Below are 23,256 nucleotides of genomic sequence, written 5' to 3'. Positions count from 1 at the left end.
AAGTCCATGATCTTGAGCCTTGCACCATGTCCCACCGCAGTTGGCTTAATGTCCCAGAGAGTAAAGCAAAGTGCTCCGATGAACGAAAAAACATGTCTCGCCTCGAGGTGGGTTTTGCTGGGTTTGAATATTTGTAGATTTAAATGGCCTCAATTTGACTTGACGTCATTGATAATGGGAATCTCGGCCACGGTCCGACTTTCGTTCTCTCCTGCTTTCTCTTTTCTTCTTTTTCCAACCACCGGATTCGCCTTTACGGAAATCTTCCAGGACGACAAAACCAACCATGAGCTCCACAGCAACGAATTCTCGTTATTTATCCTTGTCCCCAAGCACCCAAGACGAGGTCGACTGCCTAATTGAAGGGGCCAAACCCGCAGTGTTTAATGCCAGAGCTGCGAACTAAACGCTCTTGCTTCGACCGCTGCGATAAGGACTGACTTTCATTTGTTGTTTGCAATTCATTGCTCTTGTGCACATTCCAGAGATCTGTCGGTTTCGTGGCTGGAGCCACTTGCAAAAAGCTGTAAATTATTGGATCGTGGTAGACGACCAGCACGCGTGAGAAGTTAAGAGACTTAATTCCGTTTAGCATTGATTTCACAATCCCGTACAATCTTGAAATATCCAGGTGGGATAAAAGCCTACAATAACTCATAGTCCCAAAAATTGGCTATGGCGACTACGCTACAGGCCTGAACGACGCTCACTGCTGCTCAGCATTCTACCCGTCGTTTTGCCTTGGCAATAACAGTTCAGGAATATAGCCAAAAGTGCAAGTTCGCGAGGGCGATTCCATGCTTGCTACAAGGAATGGGCTGCTGCCATATACGAAAGCTATGAGGGACACGGCGAACGGGTATCTTTGTATATAGTCATGAGCAAAATGCATATCCTGTCCATCGCTACCACACATTGCCATGAGATTTCATCGGGTCGCTTCGCTCCTCGTTCTGCAAACAGCAAAGCAACAACCAAACACCCCGGTCACCAACCTCACTTCTGCAAGCTCTCGACATACTCCCTCACCAACTGATCCGTACTCTCATCCTGCACCAACCCCAGCGCAATTTCCCTCGAATAATCCAGGTTCCAGGCCCAGCTCCTCAGCAACCTCCCCTTGACCTCGTCCTCCTCGAAGCTCACCAGCTTGACCTTGTCCTCGCCGCCGTATCTACCCAGCGCATCCAGCAGCTGCTGCACGCTGCTCACGATGCCGGGGAAGTTGAGGGCGCGGGTGTGCGGCGGCAGCTTGTCGGCAGGCCACCGCAGCACCGTGAGCAGGTTCTCGACACAGACGCGCGGCGTGCACAGGGTGGCGCGGAAGTCGCGGTCGGCGACGGGCACGACGCACGGCAGGCCGGCCATGGGCTCGCGGATGATGCCGGACAAGAAGGCGGAGGCGGCGTTGGAGGGCGCGCCGGGCCGCACGGACACGGTGGGGAAGCGCACGCTGTAGGCGTCGATCAGCCCGCGGCGCGTCATGTCGTTGACCAGGATCTCCGACATGTACTTTGTCGCGCCGTAGGTGCCCGTCGGCGTGGGCGTCGTGGCGGGCGTGACGACCTCGGGCAGCGGCGTCCCGTAGACGGCGTTGGAGCTGGCGTAGACGACGCGCAGGCCCCGGTTCGTCTCCGAGAGGTGCGTGAGGAGCGCTCGCGTCGCATCAAAGTTGACCCGCAGCGCCAGTCCCGGGTCCGCCTCGGAGCCGGCCGACATGATGCCGTGGAAGACGAAGGCCGCCGCCAGCGGCTGGCTGGCTGCCACGAGCGCCTCCATCGACGCCTGCTTGGTCAGGTCCGCCTGGATGCAGACGGCGTTTTCGGGGTGCGACACCGATGCCGGCACGGTCGGGGCCACGACGTCGGTGAGCACCACGCGGTGCGTGTCGGTCGACAGGAGGCGCGCCGCCAGGAGCGGGCCGATCATGCCCGAGGCGCCGGTTATCAGGATCGTGGGTTTGTTCTGGGTTGACATGGTTGGGATGGTATTTTTTTTTTTTTTTTGTGTATAGATATATATGTATATATATATCTCTCTCTCTATTTATGTTGTTGGCGTTTGATTTTTCTTCTTTGCTGCACTGACCTCTTCAAGATATACTGTTTTTATTTTTACTTTTGGCGTCTGCACCGGCGGAAAACTGGGTTTGTGTGTGTTCGTCTGTTTCTGGGAATTTTTGTCGAGCAACAATAAGATGAAAGACCGGCGGACGGGAACAAACTGAAGAGAGGCTCTTGACTAATTAAGTTTGGAGATCTATGCATGACAGGGGCAGGAGATCGGGTTGGGGCCGCGTGTCGCGGTGTGGTTTTGCTGACGCGGGAGCCGGGGAACTGGTTCGATATGGTAGCACGGATGTGGTGGAACTGTAAAACGAGTGATGACTGAGAAAATGCGGGGGATTCTTCCGTGGAGCTCCGTTGTCGGGAGGTGAAGCCGGGAAATCGGGTCAAGGTGTGTCGGCAATTTTGGAGTTCGCTGCTAGTTGATTGCTGGAGGCATTCATCGGGCTAGTGGTCGAGTCAGAAGAGCCATAGCTGGTAGCTATGTATGAGTAGCAAAAAGTATTTAGAGTGAGCTTAAAATAGAGTGCATCACCCGTCGTGGTAGCATGTGTGTACATATGTGCTATGTTAATTAATGTTGACACAAGCATGATCCAAAACCTCCACCTTGACTACAAACCCCACCTACAAACCTCGACTCGCGCTCTCGGATGCGGGGTTTCGGTATGCGTTCGTGGGAGGGGGTCAGAATTTGTGTTGGAGACTAGCGCCAAATATCCCTTTTTGACGTAACGAATTACATGTTATTTGCGCCGAATCTGGACCACTACATCCCTGGCATCTACCACGTGATTCGCCCCGCTTTTGTTCAAGCTGTTCAGGCAAAATTCACCTGCGTTCAGGCTATGTTCACCCTGGCTCAGTGGTGGCTCACCTTGTTAAGTCACTGCTCAGTCGCTATTAAGTCGCTATTCAGTCGCTGTGCAGGCTGCTCAGGCGTTGTTCAGTGTGTTCAGTCGCTATTTAGTCGCTGTTCAGGCTGTGTAAGCGTTATTTAGTGTGTTTAGTCGCTATTCAGTTGCTATTTAGGCTGCTTAGGCGTTATTTAGTATATTTAATCGCTGTTTAATTGCTGTTTAGGTTATTTAGGTTACGTTTACCCACACTTAATTAAAGTTTAGTTAACATTCTTTCTTCAGTAATTTATAGTCTCAGTGCTCAGACTAGACCCCCCTGCTTCGCAGTGGGGACCGAGCGCTCCATGTACCTTTCAGCCACATGGCTTTTCGACCAATTACATTGGCCGAAAAGATCGCGCTCGTTCTAATCTGAGGACATTGTGTTAGTCTCAGTGCTCAGACTAGACCCCCCTGCTCCGCAGTGGGGACCGAACACTCCATGTACCTTTCAGCCATATGGTTTTTCGACCAATTACATTGGCCGAAAAGATCGCGCTCGTTCTAGTTTGAGGACATCTTGTCGCATTTCGCCATTTGTGGCGGTACGCCAGTATTACCAACAATAATTTGTCGCATTTCGCCGTTTATAACGGTATTATTAATAATATACCTAATGTTACGATATCGCTGATAATTATTTCATTAATATAAGGATAATATGTTGTATTTTGCCGTTTGTAGCGGGTATATATAATATATTCGCAGTATAATGGCAAAAGAAAATGGTGTAACTATAATATACAATTAAATATTCGAAAAGAAAATAAATAAAAATGATAAAAAGATACAGTGATTTGCGTTGGATTTATTGGAGTCTGTTGATCATTTAAATGCCGGCCGCGTCTTTGTAACCATTGTATTTGGAAAGATATTAAAATATTGAGTAAAATTTGTAATATTTTATTATATTTAATTTTTATTTTAAATAATGGTATATAATATTGATTTTGAATTAAAACAAAGTATTTATAGCCTAATAGACCTGATATTGCAAAGTGCATTTAATTATGGTTTGAAACAAAAGTTTAATTAATATTTTTATATAAATTAACAATTTGTTAAAAGATTTAATAATTTACGCAAATATTGGTAAAATTGGGATATTCTTGATTTATGCATTCTTCTATCAATTTATTAATAAATCTTATTTACGTTTTTCTCTTATAAATTTTATTTAACTAAATAAAGCAAAAAATGTAAAAATAATACAAATTTAGCATTTTTTATATAAAAAAACAAAAAGGGCCGGTATTGTAAATCGGGTTTTACGTTGACGTTTGTTTTTATATATAATCCATTTCTTCAAATTTTGGTTTTATTAATATTAAAATTGGTAAAAATGTAAAAGCATTTCGATTGTAAAATATATATAAAATTGGATACATTTTACCTATCCGCATATTTAACGGCTTATATAAACTGATATACGTACCAAAATGTCATGTTATATGAAATATATATATGCCACACCCCACGTGCAAAAACCACAAAATTTGGCTGCAAAACAAAAATAATATCAAATTAATCAAATAAAGCAAAAAGATTTATAAAATACATATTTAGCATTTGTTTTTATTAAACAGTTTTTAAGACCGATATTATAAATAGAACTGGACTTGGACGTTTGTTTATATACGTCATCGAATCTCTGAAATTTTGGTTTCATAATCGTTAAAATTGGTAAAAATATAAACGAGTTTCGATTGTAAATTATATATAAAAAAGTGTATACTTTGCCTATCCGCTTATTTAACTGCTTATATAATCCGGCATATGCACCAAAGCTTTTTATAACGATATATACATATATATGACCCTCCACGTGCAAAAATTATAAAATTCGGTCAAAAGTTGAAAATAATATTAAAAGAAATCGAAAAAACAGTACCGCCATGAACGGATTAAGGGCAGGTGGTATCGAATTCGGCCATTATAGAAGATAAAAAAATAAATTAAATCACTGCTAATAGCGATATTAAACGCTATCTTCAACGATATTTTCTTTTTTTAATATTTTGCGTAATTGTGGAATAATAAAGGAGTGTCGGTCGAAAAAAGGCCAAAAATACCGCCATAAACGGCGAAAATCGACAAATTGTCCTCAGACCTGAACCAAAGTGTTTTTTGGATGGACCCACAGGTACATTGCAAAGCCGCAATTGAACCACGAGGTGGAGCGAAGTGGATTAATTGTGGAGCTCTGGGCTTCAGGGATGAGCCCTGAGACTAACATTTTGTCGCATTTCGCCGTTTATAACGGGTATATATATTATATTATAAAAAGGTTTTATAAACGCCCTGCGACCGCACGTTAAATGCAATTAGTTGCATTATTTATACGGGCAACCAATTAAACGGCGGTATAATTAATATATTGTATTTAAAGTATAATAGCAAAAAAAAGAGTATAATTATAATAAGCAATTAAATATTCGAATAAAATTTTGAATAAAAGCTATAAAAATATAAAATAACCTGCGTTAAATTAATTGGAGCTTATAAATTTTGGGATTAAAGACCGCGTCCTTATATCTAATTTATTCAAAAATAAATTTAAATATTTAGTAAAACTCGTATTTTACTATTATATTTAATTACTGTTTTAAATAATAATATATAAGACTTGTTTTAAACCCAGTATTGATATTTATAATTAAGCGGATTTGAAACCATAAAGTGTATGCAAATATCGTTTAAAACAAAGCATTTATTAATATTTTTATATTATTTACTAATTTGTCGAAAAGCTAAATAATTTACGCAAATAACTTTAAGATTGAAAGAAAATTTAATATTCCCATTCTATTATCAGTTTATATAGGATTGTCAACCGACTTCATTTTTATAAATTTTATTTAATTAAATTAAGCAACCAAGAGAAAAATAGCACAAATTTAACATTTCCTTTCATAAAAAAATAATACAAACCCGTATTATAATTTAGATTTCACGTTGATGTTTCTTTATATATTTTTTCCAATCCCTGAAATTTTGGTCCTATTATTGTAAAAATTGGTAAAAGTATAAAAGCCTTCCGATTGTAAATTATATATAAAATTACATACATCTTATTTATCAGCTTATTTAACCGTTTATATAATTTAATATATATACCAAATTGGAATATTATATTATGTATATAAATGCCATCCCCCACGTGCAAACTACATTGAATTTGGCCGCAAAACAAAATAATATCAAATTATTTAAATAAAGAAAGAAATTGAGAAAAAATATATACTTAACATTTTTTTATATAAAAGATTTTTTAAGGCGACTATTATGGGTTAGGTCTAACGTGGACGTTTGTTTATATACGTAGTTCATTCCCTGTAATTTTGGTTTTACTATCGTTAAAATGGGTAAAATTATAAACGAGTTTCAATTGTAAATTATATATAAAAATGTGTTTATTTTACCTATCCGCTTATTTAACGGTTTATATAGTCTGGACTTTAGACCAAAATTTAATATGACGGTATATATATACGACCCTTTACGGGCAAAAATTATGAAATTTGGTTAAAAATTGAAAATAATAACAAAGAAAATCGAAAAAACAATACCGCCATGAACGGATTAAGGGCAGGTGGTATCAGATTCGGCCGTTATCATAAATAAAAAGATAAATTAAATCGCTGCTAATAGCGGTATTAAACGCTATTTTCGCCGATATTTTCTTTTTCTAATAATTTGCGTGGTTGTGGAATAACAAGGGAGTGCCGGTCGAAAAAAGGCCAAAAATACCGCCATAAACGGCGAAAATCGACAAATTGTCCTCAAACCTAAACCAAAGCGTTTTTTGGATGGACCCACAGGTACATTGCAAAACCGCAATTAAGCCACGAAATGGAGCGAAGCGAACGGAGTGGATTAATGGTGGATCTTTGGGCCTTAGGGATAAGCCTTGAGACTAGCTTTAACTAAAATAAAAGCCTGTATAAGCGTAAAATAAATCGCCCTATAAATATAATTAGCAATTACTTTATTTCGGAAAATTAAAATGTGTAAAACTTATTTCGTTTTGATTTTAAATAACTAGTACATTTGGTTTATAATAAAATTATAAACCGCAGTGTTTTTCGCCCAAGAATGCACTTGAATAACCAAATAAATTACCAGGGAATACCAGCATCAATATGTTGTATAATAAAATAAACCACGCAATATTTAAAACTGTTAACCGTTTAACCATTTTATATAACCATCCATAATTTACCAATTCAGCTATTTTAGCTTAACTTAAATTGGCCGTTTTACCAAAATGCGCGGCTTTGTGGCGGATTCGGCGTATTATACTAGTAAATTTGAAAAGGTTTTCAAATAAAATACCTTTTCCAAACCTGTGGAAAATTTGGCGGACAAATTAACTCGTTTTACCTTGGTAGGTGTGCTGTTTATACTGCAACGCAATAACTATTTTTTCCCATTTTTGCATTTTAAATTTGCTTTTTTAATGAGAATTTGAAAAACTGCTTTAAAAACATCCTTTAAATTATTCAAATCGTCCACATTTTCCCAATTTTCGTCGTCGATTGGGGCAGGGGTACGGGATTTTAAACCGAATTTAAATTGCAAATCTTTCCAATACTGATTTTAAAATTTGCTGAATAGTTATATTTAATAGTTACCACGTTATTTTGGTATTGAAAAAGGTTATATATAATAGCTACTCACTTTTTGGCAATAAAATTATTTTTATTTTTATTTTCCATTTGGTTTCGTACGAATTTAATAAACGCAAAATATTTATATTCGCTCCGCGATTTGGACTTTTAACGAAATAATACGGTGTTAAAACTTTTGCGTGCGCGGTCCCGTATTAATTCAAATTCGTCGCCATTTTTTGCATGCGTTTTCAGCTTTTCATTGCGATCGCGCGATTTATAGGTTCTTTATCCCATTTTTTCGTCGTTCTTGCGTTTGCGGGCTAAAAATTATTAATTTTCAAATTAAAACAAGAACATAATGCTAAGTATAAGAAGGCTTACCCATATTTCAAAATACTAACAATATTTAAAAATAATTAACTGTTCCAAATATAGCGAAATCGTAATTAAAATTTAAAATTGAAAATTTTGGTTAAAATTTAAATTTTTGTTGATTTGATAAATTTGATAAATTTTATAAAACAAAAATATTTTGCGTTTGGATATCCAATTTAGTTACCCCACATTAAATTTATTTGCGCCCTACCCAATTAGGCTTAACGCCCTCGATAAAAATCTTCCTCCTTAAACCTAACTAAATATAAATTAAACCATACCCCGTTTTTATTCCCTTTTTTGCAATTACCAAAGAAAATTGGGCTTTTAACCCGACCATTTATCCGCACTAAGTTCTTTTTCTGTTTTTAATTTATGTTGTCCACTAGTCGCATCATTTATAACCATTTTTCGTTACCATTCTTTTTTTTATTGAAAAATTTATCGCCTAATTGTTTTTAATTAATTTGGTTAAAATCGCTCCTCGCGCCCAAATTCCCCGTTCGATTACGGGTAGAAAACCTCAAACCTCTCCTTAATCTACACAAAAATCTTTCAAAAAATATAGTATAATGGGCAAACAGGGGCAAAATCGCCGGTTTAAACCTGGTAATAAATTTTATCCATTTTCTTTTTTACAATTATATATTAACTCCATCTTAATAATTGTTGTACGCGAAATTGAGCGGTACTAAAAGACCCCTAAATTATTCGTCCCCAAAACTGCTTTCCAACGCCTGGTACGGGAAATGGTTTAAAATTATAAATATAATTTTTGTTTCCAATTAATCGCTTTTATAATTTTGTAAAAAGCAGCGCAATATTGTTTTATTATTTTTTTACAGGTAAAAACCCTTTATTATAATTATTTTATGTAATTATTTTAACACTATTTGACTACCAATTTTTACGTTGTCCGCGCTCGCCGTATTATTATCCAAATCAAAAATGTGCATTTCGTTAAATATATTCTCAATATTATGGATAAATGGATATACCCCCGATATTTCAGCCAAAAGAATCTTCAAATAACTGGTTATTTCCGTACTGGCCACAAAAATAAAAAATTTATATCCCCATTACCCGTCGCTTCGATTTTGTTTGGGCCTAATAATTAAACCCATTACGCCCTATATTAAAATTCCCAAAATTTTCCCAAATAGCGAAGACTCCGTCACCTGCCAAAATTATAATTAAAAAACCTGGTAAAACTACTGGTAAAGCATTCCCCAAAATTGCTGGAAAAAGTTTGCGGCAATTCACTATTATTACAAATCCGTCGTTTTCGTCTTCGTCTGCGGATTCGACTTCCTTTTCGTTTTTATTTTTTTTATTTAACAATTTTGCTAATTATATGCGTTATTTAACATGTAATGGGTCCACTTTTATTTGTATATAAGCCATAATAGATAGTGCCGAAATGGGGCTGTTAAGGTTGTCAGATTTTCTGTTATATTTTGTATATTGCAGGAGTTGCGATTCAAAGTCAGCGAGTGGGGTTTCACCCTGTACCGGGTTTAATACCCACCTTGCACTTACGAATTAGTTACCCTGTACCGGGTTAAAATTCTCACCAAATCAGCAAATCAGTGCGAACCCAAAAATGGTTTGTATGGAAATAAGGGTGTTTTTTTAACAACGTATACAAAATAATTTTTCGGAAAATCGTGTGGGGCACCGGAACTTTTTGCGGGGTGCGGACCCCCATTTCGATGTCGGAAAGTATGTAAGGGAAACAAAGCAAAATCTCCCCCACCAATAAATTAAGTTTATTAATCCCAAAATTAGTAAATTTAGTGTATATAAACCCTGTAATTATAAGTTTTTATAACGCAATTAGTACCACGCCGCATTTAGGTTAATATTTAACCCCTTATTAATAATTTATATTGTTAACAGGCTATAAGCCCGGAACGGTTTTGATTTAATGTATTAAAATGTATTTTGCATCGTTGGAAAATTTAAAGGTTAGGTTTTATTTTAATTATTATCGCATTCCTACAACACGTATATTGACGAAAATATTGCTGTTTTTGTGCAAAATTGTTGGTTTTAAACGCTAATTTAGCACCTAACCCCCTATATTTACAATAGGGATCGTTAAAAATTAGCGTTCGATTTAGGCCGTTTTAAATACTATAGCGATCGCTTGCATTGCAAATCCAAAAATTTTTGGTGTGGTTTTTGTGGATTGTGCACGCTATTATAATTGGTTCAAATTTTTCGTAGGGTTTACGCTAACGAATTAGGGCCAAAAACCCCTGTTTTCGTTCGCTAATAGCCTATTAAATCCTAATGCGTTTAATAAAATTTTTAATAGCCCATAAACCCATTAGCGGAATTACGTTAATAGTTAATTTACCCTGCACAATACCCTGCAGTTTACCCTGCACCCAATTAACGAATTAAATTCGCTACGTGTACTTAGATTGGTACAAATACCAGGGCACCTATTAATTGTGGATTTCAGGGATTCCAACCCTGTGTTTTAATGGATTTTAACCATTAAAAATAGCAATAAACCCTGTAATTGGTAATTACAGGCCTATACCCGTTAAAAGAGAAACAGTATAGCAAATCCTAAATTAAATAAGGTATTTACCCTTAAGCAATTAAATTAATTAATTATAACTATAAATTAGCGAATTGCAATTATAATTTAGGCTACCCTACAATGGAAACCAGCCCTATATCGGGCTTTCCAGGCCCAATTCCAACAAATAAGGGTCTAAACCCAGCCCAAACGAAGTTTTAACCGCTAAATTACAGGTTTAAAACCTGCAATTAAAAGCGTTAATTACGCAAATAAATTAACTTTAAAGCATAATTTAACAGTTAATTGCCCTATTAACCCTAAAAAGCGGTAATTTCATTAATTTTAATGGTAATTCGGAAAATATCCCCGTTACCGCACCCTTTAGTCCACCTGGTAGCCTGATTTTAGGTGACGGAATAGGTAAAAAACTATTGAAACGGGTATTTCTTTTCCCCGAAAATTGTAAATTAATAGGGGCTAGTAATTACGATTTGTGGAAATAGGCGTTAATAATACAGTTTAGGGTTATAAAAGCAGCGGAATTTATTTCTAACCTTAATATTGGTTTTATTTTACCGGAATACGAGCAATTAATCCTATTATTGCTTATAAAAAACAATTTAACCAAGCAATTTTTAAAATCTATTATATGGCATTCCAGCCCCGTAACGGTTTATAAAACCATGGAAAATAATTATTCCGTTGCACCCGAAATTAGTCGAAATTTACTATATCGGGATTTTTACGGCTTAAATTTTTCAAAATTTAAAGGAATAATACCTAAATTTAACAGCCGTTTTAATTTATTGGTAGTTAAATTAGCGAATATTAACGTGCGAATTAACCCCTCAAACGTACGAAATTAGTATTAACGGGCCCTGGAGGGGATATTCCCTATTTGGACCGAACGCCAACGCAATACCCAACGGGCCTTGCAGGTAATAGGCCAAAATTCGGAAAGATTAAATTTGCAATACCTTATGGCGGACCTTATATCCGAAAATTCGATTTCAAGCTTTACAACGGCTAAAGCCGTTAATTATAGGTTTGAAGGTAAAAAAACGGGTAAAAAAAACGTTAAAAAAAGCGTTAAAAAGGAAAATAATGGGCAGGAAAACACCTTTAAATTACGAAGAAAAAGTAAAAACTTCAATTTGGATTTTGCTTTTGCAAAAAATATTAAATCCTCCTCCAGTAAATTAACCGTTGGAACGTCCATAAATTTTATGGATTTCGAATTATTTACGGGCTCGATTCCAGGTAACGTTAACGAAGGCGCAGCGTATAACGTTCTAGAATAGGAAATTAATTCCGTTATTAGCGGAATTATAAAATTACGTTCAAATTCGGATTCGGAAACCGATACCGGTAAAACGTTAAAACTACAGGTTTTAACATCTAATTTTAGGGTTAAAACGAAACCTGGACGCGGCGTAAAAGGGACCTTTAAACCATGGAAATTAGGTTACCTTATCTTATATGATACAGGCAATACGCACCATATTTTTGCAAATAAGCAATTTTTTACCGATTATACCCCCGGTTTTAAAGTCAAAGTCGGTACAGGAGGTGGCCCTGTTAGGCCTGTAGGCACCGGGATTGTGAAAATACAGGTCCGTTACGGTTAAGAAGCTGACGAATTTAAAAAGGTTACGTTGAATAACGTTTTATATATCCCTTCGTTTGGAATAAATATCGTTAGTGGCCTTATACATTACGATATAGGGGGCCTATTATTAAAAAATACCTTGTACGATAAAGATCGCAAAACGTGGGGACGTTTAAATACCGTTAAACATTCGTTTTGTTTGGAGGTTAAAGGGTGCGATATCCTTGTTCGAAATAACGTTTTTTCGAATTACGCCTGTGTAATAGGTAAATATAGCACCGTTTTTAGCATAACCTTACAAAGGGTTACAAAAGGTTACGCAACCCCGTCGGAAAGAAAATTAAATAATATAAACCCTAAAAGGGATTCTAAAATTTACACCGATTTAAAACCGGAAAAAAATACAGTAACAGAAAAGCTAAATCCCGAACAAAATACGGAAATAGCCGTAAATTCACCTGTAACGCAAAAATTTAGCGGTAAAAACCCTGAAATTCCACGTGAAATTGGGCCCCGTAGGCCCGGCACACCGTTAAATAACCCTTTTATACAACCTAATAAACAAGGGATTATTTCCGAAAAAAAGGGCGGTTCCCATATAAAAAATCCGTTGTTAAAACCTCCTTTATTATCGGATTTAGAGCAGGCCCCTGTAAATTATTTCCTTTTAGGCCTAAAACGGACTAGGGACGGTTGATTAACCCTTAAAGGAAACGGAATTACAGGTGATTGTAACGAAATTCAGGCCCAAAAAACCCTGTTATAGCACAGGCGTTTGGGGCATATAGGGCTGTTATTATTTAAAAAAACCGCTAAAATTACAAAAAGTTTACCTAATTTCGACAAAATTAGGGTAATTATTTATATTGTTTATATTAAAGCTATTTTTATTAGGCGCACAAATAAGGTCGGATTCCTTACACCCCCGAATATTTTCGATTTTATAAAAGGTAATACAATGACCTTTAAATTTAATTTTTACAATAAAAAGCCCGTATTTTTGTTATTAGTGGACCGAAAATCACGTTTTCGGTGGTTTATCCCACTAAAAAATAAAACCGGACCTACGGTTTTAATGGTTATTAAAGGTTTTTTTAGGGTTTTAAAGGCTACGTACGGGCGTTACCCCCTGAATTTTCATTTTCATGGGGGGTACGAAGTTAATATAAATTTTAAAAATTGGTTTATAAATAAAAATATTAATTTTAACATTTCGAATCCCTATAACCACGGTTAAAACGGATTAACGGAACGGTCCGTTAGGGTTGTTTTGGATAAGCTTCGGTCTACTATCTTAACGGCGGGTTTACCATTATATTTATAATGTTATTCATTGCCTGCCGTAGTTAATTTATTTAACCGTATAGCGGTAATTAATAAAAATTTAACACCTTACGAGGAATTTTATTCCGAATTCCAATTTAGATTACCATATAAACTCAATTTAGGGTATTTTCGGGTTATTGGTATTGTATGCCAGGTTATTATACCGCTGGAAAAACGCCAAAAATCTAATAAATTGGTTCCCCGCACCGAAACGGTGAAATTTTTAACCCATTTATCAAATTCTACGGCGTTGATTTACGCACCCGCTAAACGGGCCGTATACAAGACCTTTACCGTAAAAATTATAAAAGGTAAGACCGCTGAAAATTTAGCTATTCCAGGGGAAACGCTACAGATTTTAAAAGGGGAAAATCCAAATTTAAAAAGGGATTCTAATTTTGAATTTAAAAACGAAATTAACAGCGTTCCAGCGGATAATTATCCCTTAAAAAACCCTGAAAATATAGGGCATTTACCACCGGTTACAGGGCAGTTACCACCCGTTACAAGGCATTTAAACCCTGAAAATACAATGTCCGCCAGGCCTGTATAACCTACCGTTCGCCCCCCAGAACCTATAACGGTAACGGTACCTAATCCAGTACCTAAAATAACGGAAAGTCCGGTGTTTTAAGCATTTAAAATATAAAATATAAAATTAAATTCGCAGTTCGAAAACCCAAATTTAATGGATATAAATTACGTGCATTATCTTTGTTTTCAAACTAAAAAGCAAATAAAAAAAGAACCTACTAAAAATAGTGAACCAAATAGTTACCAACAGGCCTTAAATAGCCCTGAAAATGCTAAATGGTTAACTGCTTTAATGTTTAAATTCGACCAAATCGTTCTTGCAAAAACCTTCCGTTTTATCCCAAAAATTAAAATGCCTATAAACCGTAAACTCGTTTTTACCCGGCCGGTATTTAAATTAAGAAGGATGAAAATAATAAACCTATAAAGTACAAAATTAGGCTTATTATTAAAGGTTTTTTACAGGTCGAAGGCCTAAATTATATCGAAACTTTTGCTAGCACTAATATACCACTTACCTGGCGTATATTACTAGCTATAACTAATGCATACAATTGGGAAATAAAACAAATCGATTTTATCGGTGCGTTTTTAAATAGTAACCTTACCGACGTAAATATATATTTGTAAATTCCAAACGGTTTTAACGAATGGGCAAGAAATTACAACCCTACCACCGCTAAAGCTTTAGTGGAAATGGGTTATAACCCAAAAAAATTGCAGGTTATACAGTTGGAAAAGGCGCTATATAGTTTGAAACAGGGTCCAAAAAAATGGTAAAACAAATTTAAAATCCTATTTTTTAAAAAAAGTTTTAAACCATTAATCTCTAATCCCGCTGTTTTTTATAACGTTAAATCCAAACATTTTATCGTTACCTTTATAAACGATTGCCTGTTAATAAGTCCTAAATTGCAATATATTTAGGATTTAAAAGCCCGTTTTAATGAAATATACCCGTTGGAAAACAAGGGCTTTGCAACCTATATTTTAGGCGTTCAAATTATAAAGGATAGGCCTAAACGCCTATTTCGGCTCCATTAAAATTAATATATAAAGGAAATATTACAGTGGGTGACCCACAAGTGGACATGCACCTGAAGTGGACACCTGTTTTGTTAGCAATTTCTAGCATCCTCAACACAACCCACCTACTTCAACGCGACAACGCACCGCAAATAACGCGTTTTTGAAGCCGAAAAAAGCCGTGATACCGAGAGATTTGGAGTTTAGGCTTACCCAGGCGGTTAAAGCCGTAAAATCAGGCACTTCAAAAAATAAAGCGGCCGCGCAATGGGCCGTGCCAAAAACCACCCTTATGCGTCGCCTCAACGGCGTTTTCGATCGAAAACAAACCTATAAACCGTATTAGCTATTCTTTAACGAACAGGAAAAATTCGTTAACCGTTGGATCGAAATCGAAAAACTCGTTGGAAGGGCGCCCACGCACCAAATAATTAAAAATTTCGCTTTTTTTCTAATACCGCCGAAAAAACGCGTAAACGTTTTCGGTAAGCGTTAGCTGGCCGGTTTTTTTACGCCGTAATAAAAATATTAAAGCCAAATCCGGGATTTTTTTGGAGGGTGCGCGAATTAAAAAAGCCACGGCCGAATCGGTCCGGGCGTTTTATAATTAACACCAACGAATAATTACCGAATTCGAAATTAAGCCCAAATATATCGTAAATATAAACGAATACGGTTTCCAATAAGGCGATATAATGGCCGGAAAAATATACGGTTTATTTTTCGTAAAACGCCGGAATTAGGTTGAAATTACACATACGTTAAATATTATTTGGGCGTCAATTATCGAGGCGGTAATTGTAAAAGGAAGAAGATTTACCCCAACCGTGATCCAAACGGGTAATATTTTACAAACGCAGTGGTTTCCACCTAATATTAAAGATTAGGCGTACGATTCGACTCCCACGGGCTGGTTTAATTTTAAAATCGCCTTTAAATGGTTAAAACAGGTTTTTTTGCTTAAAACGAAGCCAAATATTAGTACAAAATGGCGGTTATTGGTATTGGATTAAGCTTTAACGCATTAATTAGCTGAATTTATGTTTAAAACGTTTAAAAACAGGGTTTTCCTCAAATATTTACTTATTTACAATTTATATTTTATTTAACCGTTAAATATTTTTGTTTTTAACCCTATTAAAACCTATTACCGGCAATATATAAAATTTTTTACGTCGTTAAATATTATTGCGCCTAAATAGCGAAAACGGTTCCTTACCGCCTATCGAAACGCTTTTGCAGCCTGTTTATCGGTTTGCAACGTAATTTCCGGCTTCCGTAAAACCGGGATCTGGCCGGCAATACCCCTTTAAATATTAACTCCGGATCGAATGGTAAATCCTAACCTAAAGGTTACCCAAATAACGATTCTTAACCGTAATTCGGATTAAAATATGGTTAACGTCATTTTCGGGACCCCAAAAACCTCCCAAAATATTAAAAAGCAGGTTATGCAAATAACAGGCCGGTTAGGCGAATGTAAAAGAAATTTGGCTAATTTTGTACAAAAGGTATCCAAAACCATAAATTATTAGGTTGCTCAAATCGCGAATTTTACCTCCGAAAACAAGCGGTTAAACGAAAAAATCAAGATTTTTAAACCTGTATTTAAAAAACGCGTGCGCCGCGAAGCTTAAAACTCCTTTTATAAGCAGGCCGGTATATAGGAAGCGGTTTACGGCCTGGATCAAAAAAGGGCGGCCATGGAGGCTAAAATCCGGTAACAATACCAAAATTAGGATTAGGACCAGGGATTTACGGCTTCATTTTTGGATTATAATGTAAAGGAGTTTTTTGCGAATTAATAAATATAGGTTTTATTGCGATTTACTGCGGGTAAACGATCAATTGCATGTTCGTTGTTTTCATAGCAGTTTTTCGGGAGGGTGTCCACTTTAGGGGCATGTCCACTTCTGGGTCACCCACTGTAGCAACGTTCGGATTAGCTAATTGCAAACCTATATTTATTCCCTTATAACCGGGTATGAGAAATTATAGCGGGGGTAAACCCGTAAATGCGTTGGAAATTAAATTATTACAGCGTATTATCAGCACCTTCATATATTTAATGCTATTAACGCGCCCGGATATCGGTTTTACGGTTCAATGGTTTTCACGTTTTTGAACAAAAACCATTATAATCCATTTAACGGCAGTTAAAAATTTATTACGTTATTTAACGGGTATTAAATCCTTACTTATTTAATATAGAAATAAAGTATTTAAAGCCGAATTACCACCCATTTTATTAATAAGGGGTTTTAAAGGCCTAAAATTACTGGGTTTTAATAATAGCGATTTTGCCGGGGCTAAGGAAGATTCAAAATCCACTTACGGATATTAATATACCCTATTTGGGGGCCTTATAACGTGGAAATGCAAAAAGGGTAATATTATAGCTTTAAGCATTCCAAAAACCGAAACCAATACCTTAACGGAAACCCTGCGTAAAGCACAATGGTTTAAAAGCTTATTAATAAAGATCGGACTACCTATAAAAGGCCCTATTACAATATTTGGAAGTAATATAGGCTTTATAGCCAAAGCATACAACCCTACGCACCACCAACGTACCAAATATACGTTATTAAAATTTTATTACGTACGGGAGTTAATTACAAAAGAATTAATAATTTTAAAATACCTGGAATCAAAACAAATACCCGCTAATGGTTTAACAAAACCCCTAACGCTTCCAATTTATAAAGTTTTTTTAAAATTTATAGGGTTTAAACCCCTAAAAGTTTAGTTTTTACGTATTAAATTTTAAAGTATTTAATTAATTCGTTAATTAAGTACCCATTACATTTCCTTTGTTTGCAAATATTGGATTTCTATTAGCCTAATACCGGCCGTATTACCCGAATTTACCCTGTACACGTCAATTAATAAGCGAATTATACCGATTTTATACTAAAAGTTGAATCAAAATTGAAAAAGCTCGTGTTTTGGGCGATTTACGCATTCGAAATACCTTATATAATATGTTTAATTTGGATTATTACCAACGAACAGCCAAATTAATTACCTGGTTTAATAGTTAATTCCGTGGGTTAATATTATGCAAATTAGGGGTTCGAATCCGGGGATTATTATAATTTTGGGGGTTTTTTCCAATTCGGGGGTTCGCCCATTTCGGGGGTTATAGGTCGGTACAAAGGGTTTAATTATCCAGGGGGTTTATATTGGGAGTTCGAATTGGGTTGGGACACAAAGGGGATTTTTTTTTAGGGTTTTATTTTTTTATATATTTGTTTTTTCCGACTTTATGTAAATAATAGCAAAAAAAGGGGTGTTAATTATATGCGTTATTTAGCATGTAATGGGTCCATTTTTATTTATATATAAACCACAATAAAAAATGCCGAAGTGGGGCTGTTAAGGTTGTCAAATTTTTTATTATATTTTGTGTGTTGCAGGAATTGCGATTGAAAATTAGCGAGTGGGGTTTTACCCTGTACCGGGTTTAATACCCACCCTGCATTTACGAATTAGCTACCCTGTACCGGGTTGAAATTTTCACCAAATTAGCAAATTAGTGCGAACCCAAAAATGGTTTATATGGAAATAAGGGTGTTTTTTCAACAACGCATATAAAATAATTTTTCGGAAAATCGTGTGCGGCACCGGAACCCTTTGCGGGGTGCGGACCCCCATTTCGATGTCGGAGAGTATGTAAGGGAAACAAAGCAAAATCTCCCCCACCAATAAATCAAATTTATTAATCCCAAAATTAGTGAATTTAGTGCATATAAACCCTGTAATTACAGGTTTTTACAACGCAACTAGCACCACGCCGCACCTAGGCTAATGCCTAACCCCCTGTTAGCAACCCATATTGTTAACAAATTTAAATAAAAATAATTATAAAAATAAAGAGGAAAAACAGGATAAAAAATAGATGAAAGACAGGATAAAAAACAGTATAAAAAAGACGAAAAGCAGCAGGACAAACAGGTTAATTTAATTAACTTTAACAGGCATATGGAAAATATTAGTTAGGTTGTAGAAGGAATAAAATAATGGGTTTAAAAAGAGGGATGGTTATTTAAGATGGTTATTATAATTTCCCTCCCATATATTGCGTTGTTTTTAATTTTAATATCTGTTAATCGATGGTTATATCAATAAATATACTTTATTTATTAAATATTTATTCCAATCCCAATAAAATCGTTTTCCTTTTACATTATTATTCCTTTTTAATCGCCCCAGCACGAAAACCCGCGGGTTACCCAATTCGGGTTAAGCCCGCCAGCCCGCGGGCCCCCATTTACCCGCTAAAAAAACCCGTGGGCCATTACGGGCCCCCGCCAAAAGCCTATGGGTTGGCGGGCCGGGCTGGGCTAAACCTGTTTTCGGGTTTTGGCATAGTCTTAGGGCTCATCCCTGAAGCCCAGAGCTCCACAATTGATCCACTTCGTTCGCTTCGCTCCACTTCGTGGCTCAATTGCGGTTTTGCAATGTACTTGTGGGTCCATCCAAAGAACGCTCTGGTTCAGGTCTGAGGACAACTTGTCGATTTTCGCCGCTCATGGCGGTTTTTTCGTCAATTCGGCGATTAACACTCCGTTATAAAAAAATAAATAAAAATCGTAAAAATAAACGGTTTATACGTTGAAAATAGCATTTAGTACCGTTATTAACAACGATTTAATGTATATTTTTATATATATAATTGGGCGAATTTGCTAGGCCCTGCCCTTAATCCGCTTATAGCGGTACTATTTTTTCGATTTTATTTCGATTTTCGAATTTATTTTATATTATTTTTATTCGTTAATTTAATTTCAAACTTTTTATGGGTGGGGGATGGTATACGTATAAATAACCGTATACCGAATCTTATTATATATACCTGATTGTATTAGCCGTTAAATAGGCGGATAGGTAAGGTATATATAATTATATATATAATTTACAGTCGAAACGCTTTTATATTTTTGCCAATTTTAGCGATAACAAAACCAAAATTTCAGGGATTGAATGACGTATATATACAAACGTCCACGTTAAATCCGTTTAATAATATCGGTTTTTATAATTTTTTGTTAAAAGAAATGGTAAAATTATATTGTTTTTATATTTTTTATATTATTTATTAAGATACAAATGGTAAAAAAAACGTTAAATGGCTTTTATATATTATTATATACCATAAATTTTATATTAGAGCTTTTCTCCGATTTATGAACAATTGGGCAAATTATCAAGTTTGTTAATAAAATACTAATTTAGTGAAAAATGTTTATATAATATGTATTTTAAACGGTAATCGTATACACCTTCCACCGCCACCCTAATTTAAAAGTCGGCTCTATAATAATATATTTTCTTTGTAGAAAATATCATTGCTTAAAATAATAAATTCAATATTATAATATATATTAAAAATTTAAAAATAAATTCAATATCTAGATATTTATTTAATTGAAGGAAATACACCAACGGCCCCTGCGTTAAAAAAATATAAAAAATTCATTTATTATAACGCAGGTTACCTTATATTTCTACGATTTTAATTCATTTATTTATTCGAATATTTGATTGTATACAGTGGTTATACTGTTGGTATTACGTATCCGGTGCATACACAGTGCGAAAACAGTACAAATACCCGCCATGAGCGGGGAAAATCGACAAATTGTCCTCAGACTAGAACGAGCGCGATCTTTTCGGCCAATGCAATTGGTCGAAAAGCCATGTGGCTGAAAGGTACATGGAGCGCTCGGTCCCCACTGCGAAGCAGGGGGGTCTAGTCTGAGCACTGAGACTAGTTTTGGCAGGCCTTAGATTAACCCAACTCGCTGACCTTTGAATCGCAACTCCTATAATAAAATAAACGGATAATCCGACAGCCCCGACAGCCACGTTTCGGCAGTATATATTGTGGCTTCTATACAATTAAAAGTGGACCCATTAAATGCTAAATAACGCTTATAATCAGCAGAACGTCAAAACGCGGTTTAACGAATTTATCCAAATATTTAAATTAGATAAAAATTACGTAAACAAACGTACACATTATTAAAATAGTTTATAATCTTGTAAAGCTGATTATACCTAAAAAGAAATCCGTCGTTGGAATATTATATTAAAAAATTACTAGTTTCGAAAAAAGATTTATCCCCGTTTTTAAGCATTTCGATATCAGGCTCTGAATACGGTAAAATAGGCCGAGAACCAATAAGTACTATAAAGATTGCAAAGAGGCCGCAAACGGTAGCTACCTGAAACCGTAAAGCAAACGAATTCTTAATTAAAAAACAGAAAAATTACATTATAATAATTATCAGCTCTTAACCCATGTAATCCACGTCCAAGATACATTTATTAAGCCCTCATCCGAAAACGTGATTATTATATTTTATATTATATAATTACACCCACCATTAATTTACCGGCTTCGGAAAATAAACGTTTAAATGTATCAAGCCGTACAACGAAAATTGTATAAAAAGCCCCAAAATAAACGGGCAAATGTTTGAAGAATTTTAAATGCGTAAAAGTTTTTTTTCAAACGCCATTTGATACTTTTGATAGTCCTTTCGTAGATCGATCGATTCATAAAACGTTATTACGGGTAAAATTGGTAACATTCTGCATATTCTATGAAACTGTCTAGAGGTGAGCTCCTGAACATCCTTCCGTCTTTTCCCGTAATTTCACAGGTGAGTTACGTGCAGCAATTACGTGTAGCACTGCGCATGAATTATCGCACAAATAATTGATTGAAGGTATAAGCCTTTGTTCCAACGGTTATCCTGTTTTTACCGATGCCAGCGATTATATGACTGCTATTACTAGCAGCCGTTTTTAGCACATTGTGCAAACAAGGCGTAAGTATCGGCGTGCGTTATTCTTTGTTCCGAGGGCAGACTATACGATTAAATTAAATTAGTTTAAATGTAACAACCGCGTTTAATATGGGCGAAAAAGAAGTTAAACTTTCCTTTTCAAAGCTGGTAGACCGTACACGTCATGATCATGTATTTCCCTCGCTATTTTATCATAGTATTGGAAAATTAGTATGATTTGAATCCAGTTTTCATTATATTACGTTTTATAAAAGGACAGGACAATTTACCTTTAGCACTAAGCGCCAACCTTAATATCATAGCCTCTTGGTACCAAAGGGTTGCGTAAATACCACGGTCTGGATTCGTAAAAAAATGAGGACAGAGGGCTATTTTCCCTGAGTAGTCCACATAGCCGTCGTAAAAGGTATCTGGTACTGGATTATTATTGCAATTGTCCTGAAAATCTTCACATGTTATAGTAAGTCTGTCTTCCGAATTTATTCTCGTTACTCGTTCGATTCTGTGAAACTTTTGCCGAACATCATGAATTGCCTTGGGGTCGTTGGTTTGAAAAAAATCTTGAAACATGAAGTTATTTTGAACTGCGTTTTTAAGGGCATGTTTTGCAAGGTCATGAGCCCTACATTATAGTTAGAGGGGAGCAATTTAAAGAGTTATCATTTGGTCTTACCCAGCGAGAGCCTTTTCGATTATTTTTTCTTGCTTTGGCGTACAGTCGTTAACATGAGCACGCAATGATGCAGTAGGCGGACCACGTTTATCCAAAGCAAAGTTTCCAATGTCCGATGCGTTTGCGAAAGTTAAAAGTCCGCTTATGGCGCAAAACACAAAGGTCGGAAAAGATCGCATGGTGAGTTATGAAGTAATATATAAAACTAATTGTGCAGGGTTTGTAGAATTTTCTTTTCTTTTTTGGTTACAGAGATCGATGAAAATGGGATAATATCTGAATTATAATGATAGTCTACCTTACCCTTTTAATACTGGTTGGAGCTACCAACCCGAATTAAATATTCTCTAAAATTAGGAATAATATAAAAACATTTCGCATTACTTTAAAATTATTAATTTATTACCGTTTGATAAAAGTTTATTCCGCAAAAGGGGCTATTTTTAACCGTCACGAGTATTTTAATGCGATATATATTTAGCAACAAATAACGGTAGAAAATAGCAAACCTTCCGCAATACGCTAACAATATTTTATCACTCGCTGAATTAACATCAAGACTTTCTATCCATTACCGACCTTTTGCATAATGTGGAGTTGTGTTTTTTACGCGAAATTCCCGGTAACAGTCACAGCAAGCCATGGCGTCAAGTTTTGGTGCCGGACGTAGGGCAGCTGCCGACGGACCTCTCCTATTTTCAGTCGACAGCGACGCAAAAATCCCAAATCTTCCCTAAGGCTCGCCAGCCAAATATCGCTACGCTTTCCAAGGCATAAAATG

The 23,256-nt window shown here is 36.1% G+C and overlaps 1 protein-coding gene across 1 annotated transcript; it reads right to left on the bottom strand.

Annotated features, from left to right (window-relative positions):
• Nucleotides 1-996: 996 nt before the first annotated feature.
• On the bottom strand, nt 997-1,977 carry PpBr36_10774 (uncharacterized protein; the record flags this gene model as incomplete). Its single annotated transcript, XM_029897882.1, has 1 exon — nt 997-1,977. The coding sequence occupies one exon, from the start codon at nt 1,975-1,977 to the stop codon at nt 997-999; it is 981 nt and encodes a 326-aa protein (XP_029743749.1).
• Nucleotides 1,978-23,256: the final 21,279 nt, after the last annotated feature.

This window comes from Pyricularia pennisetigena (genome assembly GCF_004337985.1).
Source record: "Pyricularia pennisetigena strain Br36 chromosome 4 map unlocalized Pyricularia_pennisetigena_Br36_Scf_11, whole genome shotgun sequence".
In the NCBI taxonomy this organism is placed as follows: Eukaryota; Fungi; Ascomycota; class Sordariomycetes; order Magnaporthales; family Pyriculariaceae; genus Pyricularia; species Pyricularia pennisetigena.
Note: the sequence above shows the minus strand (reverse complement) of the source record. Positions and strands in the feature narration are given on the sequence as shown.